This window comes from Aythya fuligula, chromosome 14, assembly GCF_009819795.1.
Source record: "Aythya fuligula isolate bAytFul2 chromosome 14, bAytFul2.pri, whole genome shotgun sequence".
Classification (NCBI taxonomy): Eukaryota; Metazoa; Chordata; class Aves; order Anseriformes; family Anatidae; genus Aythya; species Aythya fuligula.
This window is the reverse complement of record NC_045572.1, coordinates 6,250,806-6,265,723: the sequence shown is the minus strand read 5'-3', so window position 1 is coordinate 6,265,723 and position 14,918 is coordinate 6,250,806. Positions and strand designations below refer to the sequence as shown.

General features: G+C 57.7%; 1 protein-coding gene across 1 annotated transcript; it reads right to left on the bottom strand.

The window, feature by feature from the left end:
- Window positions 1–11,381: 11,381 nt before the first annotated feature.
- Window positions 11,382–14,160, bottom strand: TLX3 (T cell leukemia homeobox 3). Its single transcript, XM_032197184.1, has 3 exons — window positions 13,645–14,160; window positions 13,167–13,410; window positions 11,382–12,422 (listed from the first exon to the last, which is right to left on the bottom strand). Exons 1-3 carry the CDS (start codon window positions 14,054–14,056, stop codon window positions 12,212–12,214), a joined length of 867 nt encoding a protein of 288 aa, XP_032053075.1. The 5' UTR covers window positions 14,057–14,160; the 3' UTR covers window positions 11,382–12,211.
- Window positions 14,161–14,918: the final 758 nt, after the last annotated feature.

Genomic DNA, 14,918 nt, shown 5'->3' with positions numbered 1-14,918 from the left:
AATTTAGAAATAGCTTTTAACATCAATGACTGTAAGTAGCACTTTACTGTTCATAAGAATTGCAAAGCAACAGTGCTGAGGCCAATTTTATTAGCCATTTTTTTCTTTATAAAAGCAATCCAACCATTTCCAAACTGAGCAGACAGGAACAAGAGTTACGTGTTAATATGCAAAATGCATTTCAGTTTTTTTGTTTTTGTTTTTCTTTTTTTTTTTTTTTTAAATAGCCAGCAATAAATTTACCCAAAGATACAGTCCGAGGACAATTGAATGATCATTTAAGAAGAATAAAGCTCCTTCAGAGTTTACATATTTGGGAAAAGTGGATCAGAGGAGAAGGAGGGGAGAGAGAGAGAGAGAGAGAGAGCCTGGCTCGTAGATCCCTATTTACTGGGGAACGTCGCGGCGCTTCCGAGCGGGGGCTGTAAATCCAGGCAGCCACCAGAGGAACACGGCTTTTCCTTGCTGACTTCTCGCCACTGACAAGCCAGCCAAGGATCACAGCGGTTCCTCCACCAGCACTGCCTCCTTCCTACAGGCAGGGACCTCACATCATGCCTCTTGGAGCTGCACCCCTCACACCAATGCATTTCCATGCTCTTTGGGCACACAGACACCTGGGTGCTTGCTCTGTAGCTTGGGAGAAATTACTGTATTTTTGTCTATATTTTAATTATTTTGCTCCTGGCCACTTTAGCACAAGCAAAATCTAACAACAGCCTTTACCCTACGCTGCCCACCCAGCTCCTCCACACTCTGTCAGCCTCACCCTGCGCTTGGCCCCCCAGTAATTTCTGTGGCATGGCGCGGTCACGCACCAGCCCTCAGACAAAAACGAGCAAGGTTGCTCGCGTTATTTCCTGGGGAAACAAATCTGAGCCGTGCTGGTACCAGATGGCTGCTGATTTCGTGTCGATGTCGGGAAGATTAATTCAACCACTAAAAATCAGAGCCTCGACACGGACACTGATGCTGCGCAACAAAGTGTGTAAGGAGGGAGGCGGTGTCACGCTGACTTGTGAGCGCGGCCTCCTCTCCGGGACCTCAGCACAGCCTCCAGTGGAGCCCAGCGCCAGAGGGACGGCCGCCTCGTGGAGCAAAGGCAGAGGATGCAATGCCAGCACTTCTCCTGGCTCAGCTGAACAAAGGGAAAACCCAGAGGTGAAGCAAATCGCAGCTTCCGACACGGGAATCCAAAATGCAAACAAAACCACATCGAGCAAACAAGTGTGCCACCAATTCCAATGGCTGGAAGCAAAAATTATGCAAAATCGGGCAACAAAAATGGGAGCAAGTGATCTATTTTTACCCTGACTGTGATTTGGCACTTCAGCAGAGAATTGCTTCTCCAGCAAGAGGAATGTTTCATTCAAGACTCGATTGCTTGTTAAATGACAGATCTTAGCTCAAATCAGGGTTTATTCAGGAGGAAGGCATTGCCTGTGCTATTAGAAACCTAATTAGGATGAACTTGTAATGGAACAACTAATTTTTAATTTACTCTTCTTAACAGAAAGCAAATCTCTAAAAATCTTAGGGTGATTTTTTCAAGCACTCATGTAAATCTTACTGTGATTCCAAGTGGACATCCTCAAACACCGCAGGGCGGTCCCAGAACAACTTCTAGCACAGATTCGGGGAAACCTGGCCATGCAGCTTTACCCGGAGAACTCCAGTGCTGTGCTCCACAAGCTGGGAAAAGCTTCCCAGAACCGAAGAAAACCTGCAGTGTCTGTGCACTCCCAGCAGCAGTATGTCCAGCTCCAGCTGCACCTGCAGGCGGGCAGCCCCAGGGCAGCCCCTCCAGCACCCATCTGAGGTGTGCAAGAGGGTGCAGGGCACAAGCCCACTCAGCCAGAAAGCAGAGCTGGATCTCAGCTCCATCCGAGCTCCTGCTGCCCGTCACGGGCTGCACACGCTCGTCTGTCAGTCTAGACAAGCCTTCGTACATGCCATCAGGAAAACTAAACGCGTGCAGTTATGAAGATTAAAACTCCAAACAAAAAACGTGCGCCGAAGCATTTGGCAATGAGCGGGATTGTTAAATTGTCCCCACGAGCCAGATTTTCAGTAAATCAGAAGAGCTCTGCGAAGGCTCTGTCCCAGCCTACGAGCAGTATCGCAGAGCCCAGGAAACACTCGTGCAGCAAGCACAGGCCGCAGCGCGCTCCTTGTGCCACCCCAGCGCAGGCCCCGCACTCACCGCTGGCACTGGGCAGGAGGAAATCATTCGATGTTGGCTCCCTCCGAGCCACTGCAGGACTGGGGGCGGCTGCCGGGGCTTGCCCGAGCTGGCTTTGGCCTCTACCCCAGCCCTGGCCACTGCTCGAGTGCCGAGCGGGGCCGTGTCCTGCGCCGCCTCGATGGCCCCTCGTGCGCTTGCCTCCTGGCAGAAGCTGCGCCCGCTCGGCTCGGCCCCCGCTGTGCACTAACGACATGCGGGCGGCACGAGCCAAGAGCTGGGAGCAGCTGAGTTCTCCCCCTGCCTGGTGGGCTCAGGAAGAGTTACAGGTGTGGGACTTGGCTTGGCTGCTTCACTTTGTCCTCATCTATTTCCATGCATGGTTCAGCCTACGCTCCAGCCGGGGCACAGAAATCACCTCAAAACGGATTTATTCACTAAAACATTAATGGGAAAGAAAATTAAAAATGCATTTCTCTGTAACCAAGCACACCACGAAAGCCCTACCTGGGGGCTGCCCGTGGCCAACCCTCCCCTGGGGCCACAGGGAACACGAGGGGCCCGGGCACGCAGGCGGCCGAGCAGGTGGCAGCGCGGGCGGCCTCCCCAGCCGCCGCCCTGCCAGGCCTGTCAGCCCGTGCCATCGTCACCGAGCACAGATGTCGGCCGGGCAGCCAGCACCGTGCCACACGCTGCCCGGGTGTGCTCCAGCGGCTGGCTGCGAGCCGCTGCCGGGGCCTTTTTGGTTGTTTTTTTTTTGGAGCATCCTCTCATGGGGGGGTTGCTGCAGCTTCCTCGCACGTGGCTTCTCTCCTTTCCCCCTGCCACTCGTGTAACGCAGCTTTCCCTGCTCTGTAGGGTTTGTCAGTGGCTCGTACCATGTCTGGGTGTGTTTGCTGCCTTCTGGCTTGCTCGCTGGCTCAGGGGCTTCACCACATTGCTGTCACAGCACTTGCCATCCGGATGGGACCCCCAGGGCACTGCGCACAGGAGTTTCCCCTTCCTGCCCCTCTACATGGCCTCACCCCAAATTATTTGGGTTCCTGAGGTGATACCCGGCTGCTTGCTCATGCCCAGCCCTGCTGCACTGGGGTTGCAATCGCAAAGATGCATTTTCTATCAGGGTTCTGGGAGGTCTCTTCCTGCTGATCCTGCCTTGCATTTCTTGCTTGTGCCACGCACCCAGCGCTCCCTCACCAGCTCACCCCCACACATGGGGCAGAGGCTCCCAGAGGCATTCAGTTTGGGCAGAAAAGCCACAGAGCAGCATCAAGAGTGGGCAAGGAGATAGCAGCAAACTGAGGTGGACAAAAAAAAAGGCAGGTTCAATATTTTTCCCTATTCAAAGTGGCAAAAAGCAATTTACGCTGCATGCATCCACCCAGAGTCCCCAGGCTTATTCTCCACTCGTGGACGTGTCGCTTGAGATGTGAGACCACATCTCACACCCAGATGAAGGGCTCCAAAACCCTGCTCCGGGTAGAGGGAAGAAGAGAAGTCATCTGTCTTCTCAGATGTGCGAGAGCACCTGGCAGAGCGCACAGGGAAATGGTGGCTGTCCTCATGAATTTTGAACAGGAGGCTTAGGTCAGACAGGAGCTGCTTTTCACTGGGAGCGATTTAGGAGTGGATCACACAGGGAAGGCTGGAAGCTTCACCTAAAGAGCTTTTTAGACAACCACATCTGCAGTGTTTGAAACGCAGCCCTGACATGAGGAAGGGCACAGGCTGCTGTATTTTCCCTGCCCCATCTGGTAGCGGGGGAAGAAAACAAGAAGAGCGTAGTGGTTTAGCTCCAACCCCTGTACAGCAGAACCGTATCCTTTCCCCTCTAAGCACTCAGCCAAGGTATAAATGGAGAAGGGCAACTCCGTAGATTGATGTTGGAAAGCCACAGCATGACAAGGCAGGGGAAAAACAAACAAAACAAAACAAAATCTAAAACCCCACAATTTCTACACTTGGTAAGCTCAGAGAAGGACCATTCTGCAGCTCTCCAAACAGGTCCTGTGCATGTTTTTTTCCTGAACCCTTCACTCATTCCAGGTACCCCCAAATATTTCAGCCTGGGAAGGTAGGCAAAGGTGTTTTTCCTGCTTGGGCTCTCAGGGTTGATCTCTTGCCACACAGAGTACATAGGCACCAGGTTTGATGGCTCTAATTTGGCATTTCAAGGTGAAAGTCCTAACCCTGACGTGCCAAGCCAGGCACAGAAAAGCCTCCTCGCCCACCACCCCCACGCTCCCTGTTGGCCTCCTGCTGACCAAGGGGGTCAAATTCAAGTTCAAAGCATTCCTGGTGAACACCCTGAGGACACAGGAACCTCCACAGCTCCTGGCAAGCTGGCGTCGGTGCCATGCACAACAGCTGCTCCGCTGGAGCACTGAAACCACAGAGCTCCCCAGTGCAAGGCGGCAGCCTCAGCAACCGGGTCCCCAACTGTGCAAACTGCTTTCAGAATCAATTACCCGTCCCGGCCTCTTTGGGCGAGAGGCAAAATCCTGCTTCCTTCTGCAACCCCACAAAAAGGGTTAGAGCAGCACTAGGACACCGCTCTAGCACTAGAAGGATGGGCTGCAGGAGGGCTTGGCTCCATTTGGAGAGAAAACGGCGGCACCAGGAGCAAAGCGCCCAGCGACCACCAAGGGGCTGCCTGAAAATGAGGGCTGAAGAACTGCTGGGGAGCAAAAATGCTCTGGCTGTGACCTGAGAGTGGCAGGGGATGCAGGCAGCAGCAGAGGCCATGTGGAAATGGGACACTTGCAGTAGACACAAGCGCCACGTGGAGAAGGAAGAAAACCAAGAACTCCCAGTAGAAGCACCGCCATGCAGTTCTTCATTCAGGAGCACAGGGCGAAAAGAAATTGTGAACCAGGCTGCAGGACTTTACCTCCCCTGCCCTGTTTTTGGGTGCCAGAACTACAGCACGCTGGGCTACCAGCAGGGCCCCACTGATGGAGGACCCAGCTCCCACAGCAGCAGCAGCCCTGCGGACACCCCAAGATGCCGGGGGTGCAAGCAGTGATCACAAGGGGCTGCAGAGCAGAGGCCCCCGAGCTGCTGCTCCCGCATGGCCTTTGTCTGGATGCAGTGGAGTCATTAGAAACACTTCCCCTTGTGGCAAAACTCCCCATTTTCCAAATTTGGAGGAAAACAATAACTCAGGTATGGATTGTGCCATCACTACCAGCAGCAATGCCGGGTGGAAAGGAAGGGATGCTGCCCCCATCAGCGGGGACATCCCCATCCACATCCCCTCCTGGCACCACCAAGCCCCAGTGCAGGCACCCTCGCTCTGCCTCCTGGCCAAGGGAAGGACCTGCAGGCTGCTTTAATTATTAACCCTGGGCTTTGTCCCCTCCCCAGTGGGGTGCCCGCCCTGGTGGGACCGGGCTGTCCCGCAGCGGGGTCCCTCGCAAGCGGCTCCATTACCATTAATGGGAGCGGCGCGCGCCGGCGAGCGAGGGAGGGGAGCCTAATGTCTTTATATTATACCACCAATTAAGTACTCGGGGTCATGTCCTCAGCTGATGTAAAGTAGATGAGATCCACTGAGCTTAATGGATCTCTGCTGATTTACACCGAACGAGGAGCTGGCCCTCTCTGGCTCCTGTTAAAACATCTCAGCCCTTCCAGCAGCCTTTGTGTTTAACAGCCCCGCGCTCCAGCCAGCCTTTCCTACCACTCCAGTCCATAAACCACAAGCTTTATTAACTAATAATTAGTTTTTCAAGTTAAGTTTCACTGTCGTATTTTAAGAAGCTGCTGCCCTTACATCAGGTGGGGAATTTGGAAGCGACTCGAAGCAGTGGAAAGAAAGCAGAGGAGAGGCTTGGCCAGGCTCCGGGTGCTTAAACCCCTGCAGGTGCACCCCAGAAGTGGTCTCTCCACCCACCCACCAGCACCCAGCTCCCCGTGGCAGGAGCTGGGCACCTCAGTACTACCTGCAACGCACCGCCTGAGCACGCAGGGATGTTTGGAAGGACTTGCCACAGGCTCCCTTCATCATTTTTTTCCCCCAGTCAAATACTAAGGCATCTAAAAACACCAGCTCAGGAGCTAAGCGTGTGATGAATGCCAGATTAAATTGCAATTAGAAGACTATTTTTGCAAACACAGATAATTTCTTCACACGTTAAAACACAACTTCCAGCATACGTGATCTTCAGCAGGCACACAGATCGCTCTTTTTTTTCCCTTCTGTCACTGAATTGAATAAGGAATGTTTAGTGTATTTCTGCCACAACAAGGAATAAAAGCAGCATGCTGTACAGAGCTGGGGAGGAAAAAAAAATAAAAAAATCACAACAGCCTACTAACACAAACGTTCTGAACAAGGAACGTAATATGGACAGCTCTTACAGACACAGTTCTCGTGCAATAACTTAAACAGTGCAGATTACTACTTGGGGAAATAAAAGACAACATAACTTTGAAACTTGAAAAGCTCTTTCTTCGTTGTAATCAATTGCAATAATCCATGTCAGTGATTTAGATGAAGATCAACTTTACCTTTCTTTGCTGATGACACAAAACTAAGAGCAATAAAAAACTTAAGTGCATTTGCGCACAACTAATGGATTGGATGTGGCATGTGCCAATGGAAGTCAGTATGTATAATGCAGCACATGCTGGATGCCAAATTAATGGGATCGTTTGGGCATTCTGGAACACTTGTGGCATCGAGCTTAAGTCATCTAAGGAGCCTGGCAAGGGTTGATGACCTTCCATTTTCCAAAGCCTGCAGAAGCCTTGTAACATTGTAGGCAAAACATGACCGTGAATTTTACCCACTCCGTCCAGCTGCTATTTAGTCGAAAGCAGAAAGATGACGAAACTAAGACAATGCACCCGTGCCTGGTGCCCCTAGTACAACAAACAGACCGAAGTGCAGGTTGACCTGGAAAGGGAGCTGTGGTCAGGCGCACAGATGACAGACCAGGTGCTGCCATGCCTGCAGAGCCCAATGATCTGCATCGGGCCAGGGGCTCACACACATTTGTACTGTGTTTGCTTCCAACATGGATTAAATCCTGAAGCAAACCGATCCCAATACAGACAGGAATGCCCCTGCCTGCTAACAGCATCACCGAGAGATGCAGAGGTTTGTCCTAGCAGCTCAGGCTAGTGACGGAGCTGGAGATGCCATTCCCCTCCCCATTCCCTGCTCCCAAACCCTGGCAAGCAGGGCCAGGGGAGAAAGGAGCAGCTCCTGGGGCCGTGGCACAGCTCCCCAGCTGGCCAGGCACAGCTGTGCAGAGCAGGATAAAACGGGAACAGAACCGCCTGGCCCCGATCCCTGCAGTGCAGCCACGTAATTGCAGTGAAGGTCCCAAACCCACAGCCTCGTCCACGGGAGTGCACTGGGTACTCCACAGCTCTGGCTGAAAACTTCAGTGAGGCCACCAAGGTCCACACGGTAGGCACGCCGATCCTTGCACGGGTGCTCTGTAAATGTTACTGGGAAATGTGCTGCATGAGTCCCCTATCCAGGGCCAGATTTCACTTTAAAAAATGTAATCAATCAAGGTGTTTTGAAGAATGGCATGGGGCACAGCAGCACATTGTGCCCAGCTCCAGAAGAGATGCGGGAGCCTTCACCTGTGTCACCCAGAGAGCACAGGGAAGCTGTCGGGTGCCTCAGCTCCACGGACACGTGGACATCTCTGAATGCACAGCACAGAGGCTCCTTTAGTCAGCCAGCTCCTATTTTCCACAGTGACTTCAAGAGAGTATTTTACCTTGTAGCTGCAAATAAAATTCATAGGAGTAAGATATCCAAATGCCATTATTGCTCTAACCTTAACGCTGCTGCAAGTCTGAAAAGTTCAGAGCTTTGTGGCCCCCGGAGAGTGGGCAAGGGAAGCACAGCATGAAGGGAAACACCCCCAGCAGAGCACAGCACAGGGTGCACGTTCCCCTTCTCCCCAAAATGCCCAGCTGCAGAATGCTGTCACCCTGCTCCAGTTGGCTCGAGCAACTTCTACCACTTCGGGAGCAGCAGCTACAGCAGCAGGTGCTCACCCAGATGAGCCACGGCCCCCAAATTATTCCTCATTGGTGGTAGTGATGGTTGCAGTGCAGAAATACACGCTTCAAGGAAAATTCCTCCATGAGAGGGAGGTGTAAATCTCAGTATTATTTATGTTAGCTATAAATAAGCTAAATTATGACCTAGCTGAGTGAAACACTTTCGTAAACCGAGGCTCTGAATATTGTGCAGTTTGCATGTTTACCAGGGCCGCGCTTTCATCACAGAGTGGAGAAGGAGAGCTAATAACCCATTGATTTTAAGGGCCATTTAGGAAAAGGATTGCCTATGCAGATCTGATCACCGTGCATTACTTCGTAACATCTAATACCCTGGGCACAAAATAATGCTGAGAGATGCAAATTCTGCAGCCATTTTTATACCGAGAGGGGTTGCGCCCGTGCATGCGAGAGTGCTAAGGGGCTGCTTTGGGTTTTGGCTGGTAAGTCAGGAGGGACCCTGAGGAAAGGGTGAGTGTTTCACGTGGCCCTGGTTGCCCTGAGCCCTGCACTGTGCACTCACGCACTCAGCTGCTTGGCCCCACTCAGAAAATCACTTGCACACCTGATTAAGCCAAGTTAAGACAGCGATCTGCCCAGCGTTAAGTCCCATGGATAATTCAATAACACTCACCCTCATTTTCCATCCCCATGTGTTTGAACAGGAGTTTTCCCAGGCTTGAAGCTCCGAGAGGAGGGAAGGTAAGCACGCAGCCTGTGCCTCCCAGGGTGCCCGCGCACAGAGACGCGGCCGTTCAGGCTGCTTAGGAAAGATCATCCACATGCTAAGAATTATCAGTTTCCTAACAGCATCAAACATCAACATATTAAAACGGCTCAGGGGGATGTGTAGCCCCTCCAACACTCTCAGGCCGCATCTTTCTCACAAGGCTCATGCAGCCTCTGCTCAAAATGCATCCCCCGAGTGAGCCGGGCCCATAGGAGAGCGGCCGTGCCGCAGTACGGCTGTCGGAGCTGCTGCCCTCGCTCCCTCTCCCCCTTCTCTGGGTGTCTGCAGGAGGTTCCCACGAAGGGAAGGGGGCATTTGGCAGGGGTGGGAGGGTGGGGGCAAACCAGGCTGTGTCAGGAACCTGCAAGTGAAACCGCTGCCCGCAGACAGCAGCCCGGATCGAGGTGTCCGAGGCACTGCACACAGCCCGGGGGCAGCACGTGGGCAGCACTCCCACCAGGATCAGCACAGCCAAGCAGCCCACCCCAAAAAGGAGCCTTCTGCTCCCCGGGCATCTGCACCCCCAGGGACGGACAGGCTCACGCTGGGAGCATCAAAGGTCCCCGCACGCCCCGTGGCTGGCTTCACCTATTGATGGACATCCCGAAACGCACAGCAGGGAGCGTCGGGCAGCCCTGCCACCCCCGAACCGGGCTGCCAGGGATCGCTGCTGTCACCCACGGGGAGGGAAATGCAGCGTAGTCGTTCCCACTGGCGTTTCCCTGGCGCTCCCATGAACATCGCCCAGGCAGGGGCTGGAGCTCTCCCCGCTTCCATCGCCTTCCTCGCAGGGCCACATCAGTGCCCCGGTGCCGTCTCACCCCACACACCGGGGATGCGAGCTGCAGCCTGGCCCTTGCGCTCTGCACATCTCCGCACCCCGAGACCCTCTCCTCTGGAACAAAGACACCACGGCGAGCCCCAGCACACCAGCTCCCCGTGCCAGCACCCTGCTACCGGGGCTATTCGCACGGCAGAAACGGCAGCCACCGGTTTCTGAAGTCCTTCGGAAAGTTGGGGCCCCCCCAAGGCCCGATCCTGCCGTCGTGCCCCCAGCACGTCCCGGGGAGGAGAGCGGAGCCCTGCCGGGGCTGGCAGCACCGGGCCGGCCCCAGCGGTGCTGTGCCGGTACCGGGGCTGGCGGCGCTCGGTGGCTTTGCCGAGCTCCGCGCCTGCCGCAGAGCCGACCGCGGCGGTGCTGAGTTCTCCGACAACGCGCAGGGAAAAAAATAATAAAAAAAATATTCAGGGAAATCGGGAAAATACAGCGGCGTGGGGCCGTGGAGTGCTCCGACAGCTAAAGAATAAAGAGGCGTTGAAAAAAATAAAAAAAAAAAAAAAAACGCAGGCAGTTTGTAGCTGGCAGGGGGCATCGACCAAACACAACAAGGAACAGGCGTGAAAGCGGGGGCCCGCTTACTGCGGCCCCCTCCCGTGGTGCTGAGCTCGGCTCGGCCCCGGGGCAGCTCGGCTCGGCCCCGGCCCGGCCTCCCCCTGCCCGCTGCCGTTCCTGGCGCTGCCCGGCCCCGGCCCCGACGGCGGCGGCGGGGACAGGGCTAGGGATAGGAACAGGGACAGGGATAACAACGGGGACGGCCAAAAGCTGCGGGCAAGCGGCATTCCCGAGAATCCGTGGCCAGGGACAGACAGCCTCGTTGCTTTTTTTTTTTTTTTGGTTATTATTATTTTTGATTTTTAATCCTCCGTTCCCCGCCAGCCACCTCCTCTCGGCCGCCGCTGCCCAGCTCAGCCCGCACATCCCCGGGTGCTGAACGGCGCCGGCCGAGCAGCCGCAGCGCAGCCCCGGGGGCAGGATTGGGCCCGGCCTTCGCACCGCCGCAGCCCCCCCCCGGGCTAAACCAACCCAAACCCAACCCAAATCCAACCCAAACCCCTGCGGCAGGGTCAGCCCGAGCCCCATCGCCCCCGGGAGCGGCGCTGGCAGGAGATGCGGTGCCGCTTCCCCCCCCCCCCTACCCCGGGGACGGGCTCCAGCCCCGACCCTGCCCCTTGCCGGGGGTCGGGGCCAGCCCAGGAGCGGGCGACCCCCGGCGGCCCCGTTCGCGGCGCCCGGCCCCGCTCCGCCGCCCGCCGCCCCCGCAGCCCCCCAGCGGCCCGGCCTTCGATAACGAATAACCCAAACGCAAAATAAAAGCGGCAAACGAAAGGCAGCGGCCGCAGCCCCCCGGGCCGGCGGCGGGGTCGCGGCAGCGGCTCCCGAAGCCGCCGACACCGCCCGGAGCCGCGGGTGCCGGTCCCGGTGCCGGTCCCGGTGCCATCCCCGGTGCCCTCCCGGTACCGCCCCGGTGCCGTCCCCGCTCCGCCGCCCGCTCACCTCCGGCTCGGCCCCGCCGTTTCCAGCCCGGCTCGGCCCCGGTCCCCGTCCCGGTCCCGATCCCGGTGCGGCGGCGGCGCCCCGAGGCACGCAGGGAGCGGAGAGGCGTTTTTAAAGAAAACGTTTATTTACACGTCTCGGCAAGTACAAAGTATTATACATGGTCTGTGTCAACCCCAAATCTTCTTTATTATGAAACATAAGGCGCTTTCTCTAGAGTCGGTGGCGAAAGGAGAGGGTGCGGGTGCTGTTTCGGTGCGCTAAGCTCGTCGGCAGGAGAAGGTGAGGACGAAATAAAGTGTGTGTGTCGCCTGAAAGGAGCCCTTATTACTACGGTGAATAAATTACAGCTGACATTAACTTCACCTGGGACAGATGGAAGCTACCGCTTTTCAGCTTAATAGGGTTTCCTAAGCTAATGAGTCATCACCGGCTCCACTTAGTCCCCTCCGCTAAGTGATAGGTAGGTGCGTTTTTTTTTTTCTTTAGACTATCCTCAGAACGGGAAAAAAAAAATAAAATAAAATAGCCTTTTGTTCCAAAGCCAACACAAAATCCCTATGTCCGGATTTCGATATAAATAATCGAGGTTTTATATAATTCCATATTAATAGTGCCCAAAATCTCGATGCATAAATAAATTAAATTATTAACACTTCTTACAAAAAGTGACATTATCTCCCCTCCTAGTGGAACATCGACACGAAGATACAAGCGGAGCGCGGGGCCCCGCCGCGGCCGCCTTGGCCCCGGGGAAGCGACGCGGGGGGCCCGGTCCTGCTGCTGGGCCCGGGGCCGGGGCCGGGCCCGGGGGCTCCGCTCGCCGCCGCCCCGCTCGTGCCGGGACCGGGACCGGGACCGGGACCGGGACCGGGACCGGGACCGGGACCGGGAGCGGGGGCGAGTCCGCTGCGTGCCCGGCGGTGGCCGGGGCTCAGACGAGGGAGGTGACCGGGGGGATCTTGGCGCTCTCCTCCTCCCAGGGCTGCAGGTTCTGCAGGGCGAACAGCGACGAGTTGTGCAGGCACAGCGGGTCGGGCTGGATCGACTCGTTCAGGGACTTCTGGAAGGCGTCGTGCTGCAGCTGCAGCATCAGCCGGCTCGCCTGCTGCCGCTCGGCCTCCCGCTCCTCCGCCGTCTGCCGCCTGCCAGGGGACACGCTCAGCCCGGCCGCCCCGGGGACGGGCACCGGCACCGCCGGGACGGGGACGGGGACCGGGAGCGGGACCGGGAGCGGGGCGGCCCCGGCGGAGGCGCTGCGGGCGGTGGAGCCCCCCGAGCTGCGGCGAACCCCCCCCCATTTTGCAGAATATCTGCCCTTTTCGGAATCAGCCGTTTGCCGGACAACCTATCCGAGCAACCCCTCGTTTTCCCGATATTTCCCCCGATTTTTCCAATCATTCCCCCGAATTTTCCCAGTAATTCCCTTCCTTCATTTTTTTCGTTCTTTCCGAATAGAACGTTATGTAAAAAAAAAAACAAAAACAAAAAACAAAAAAAAAAAACACACGAAAATAATAACAATAATAATAATAATTAAAAAAACAACAACAAACAAAACCAACCAAACAAACAAAAAAAAAACAAAAACAAAAACAAACACAAACCAAAAAGAAAAACCAAACCAAACGAACAAAACAAACACGACCCAAACCAAAGCAAATAAAAAATAAAGAAAAAAAATCCCAAACCGAACCCAACAACAACAACAAAAAAAGAAAACAACCCAACCCAAAATAACTAAGGAAAACCAAGGGAAGGAGGAGCGGCAGCCCAACGCCGAGCCCCCGGCTCCCGGCTCGCGGCCCGGGTCAGGGCGGCCGCGGCGCTCCCGGGGCTGCGGGCGGTGCCGGGCCCCGACGGGGCGGCCCCGGGGGCGCGGGACTCACCGCCACTTGGTGCGCCGGTTCTGGAACCAGGTCTTCACCTGGGCGTCCGTCATCTTGAGGGACTTGGCGAGGGCGGCGCGCTCGGCCGAGGCCAGGTACTTCTGGCGGTGGAAGCGCTTCTCCAGCTCGCAGATCTGCACCCGGGAGAAGGACGTGCGCGGCTTCTTGCGCTTCGGCGGGGTCCGGTTCTGGTAGGGGTGCCCGATCCGCCGCGTCACCGTGAACGGCGTCAGCGCCGCCGCCGCTGCCCGGGGGGGAAGCAACAGGGGTCGGCCCCGGCCCGACGGCGGCCCCGCGCCCGCCGCCCCCCGACGGCGGCTCCGTGCCGGGGAGGGGGGCCGGGGCCGCGCCGCCGCCCGCTCCTTCCCCCCGCCGCCACCGCTATTTTGTTACGTTTTTAATTTTTATTTTTTCGATTTTTTTTTTTTTTTTTGTTCTCCTTTTTCTTTCCGTTAGCCGCGGCCCGGCGCCGCCTTACCCGTGAAGCGGTCCTTGACGAAGCGGCGGCTGCTCTCCATCCACGGGAAGTTGAGGCCGCCCAGGCCGGGCACGGCGGGGATGGCGCTGGGGATGGGCGGCGGCACGGCCCCGGGGATGGGCCTGTGCGCCGGCACCCGGATCACGCCTCCGGGGGCCAGGCTCAGGTTGACGCCGTACGAGCCCGAGTCCTCGAAGGGCGCCGCGATGGCGGGGAAGGGCGCGGGCAGCGCCGGGTAGGGCGCTCCGCCGCGCCCGCCCAGGAAGGCCGCGCCGTCGGGGCCCCGGGGGGGCGGCGGCGGCGGCGGGGGAGCGGCGTCCGGCTCGGCGCCGCTCAGGATCTGGTCGATGCCGAAGCTGATGGGCTCGTGCTGCGGCTGCGGCTGGGGCTGCGCGCCCGCCGCCGGCTCCATCCTCCTCCCGCGCCGCCCCGCCGCCGCCGCCCGCGCCCGCTATAAAGGAGCCGCTGGCACCGCCCGGCGCGGCGCGGCACGGCCCGGGACAGCGCGGTAGGGCCCGGCTCGGCCCGGCTCGGCCCGGCACCGCTCGGCACCGCTCGGCACCGCGGGCCCGGCCGGCCCCGCCGAGCGCCGCGCGGGAACTTTGCGGAGCGCGCGCCGCCCCGCCAGCCCGCCCGGCATCTCCGCGGGGCCGCCGCGCGCCCCGCGCCGCGTGCGCCCCCGCCGCCGCCATTGGCCGCCGCCGCCCGGCCTCTGCGCTCCCATTGGCTCCCGCCGCCCCGCCACCGGGGGAGAGCCCCCCCCACACCCCCCCCTCCCGCCCCGAACCGCCGGACCCGCGGTGACGTCACTCGGGGCGGGAGGACAATGGGCGCGCGCGGGGCGGGGCGCGGGGGCGGGGCCGCCGTCGGGGCGCGCCCGCGGGGGGAGCGCGGGGCACGGAGCCCCCCGGAGCCCCCCGGGCCCCCCCGGCCGCCCCGTCGGGCACGGCCCCGCCCGGCCCCGCGGCCCCCGGCGGCGGCGATCGAGCCCCGGCGCCCGCCCCGACGGCAGCGGGGAGCGGGTCTGGGTTTTTTTTGGGGGGGGTCCCGGCGCGGCCCCGGCCCCGGTTAATTGGCGGCGGCGGAGCGGGAGGCGGCCGCTAAGCGAGTTTGCAGACGCTCCCTGACGTCCAAATTGGACTAAAGGCGTTAAAAATTAAATAACGCTCAGCCGCATTTACTTAGTTCCCCTCTTATAAAGGGAAATGAAAACAGGGAATAGAATTTTCCTTTTAATAGAATGTAATGGTATTTGATCAGCACCTGGTAGGGCG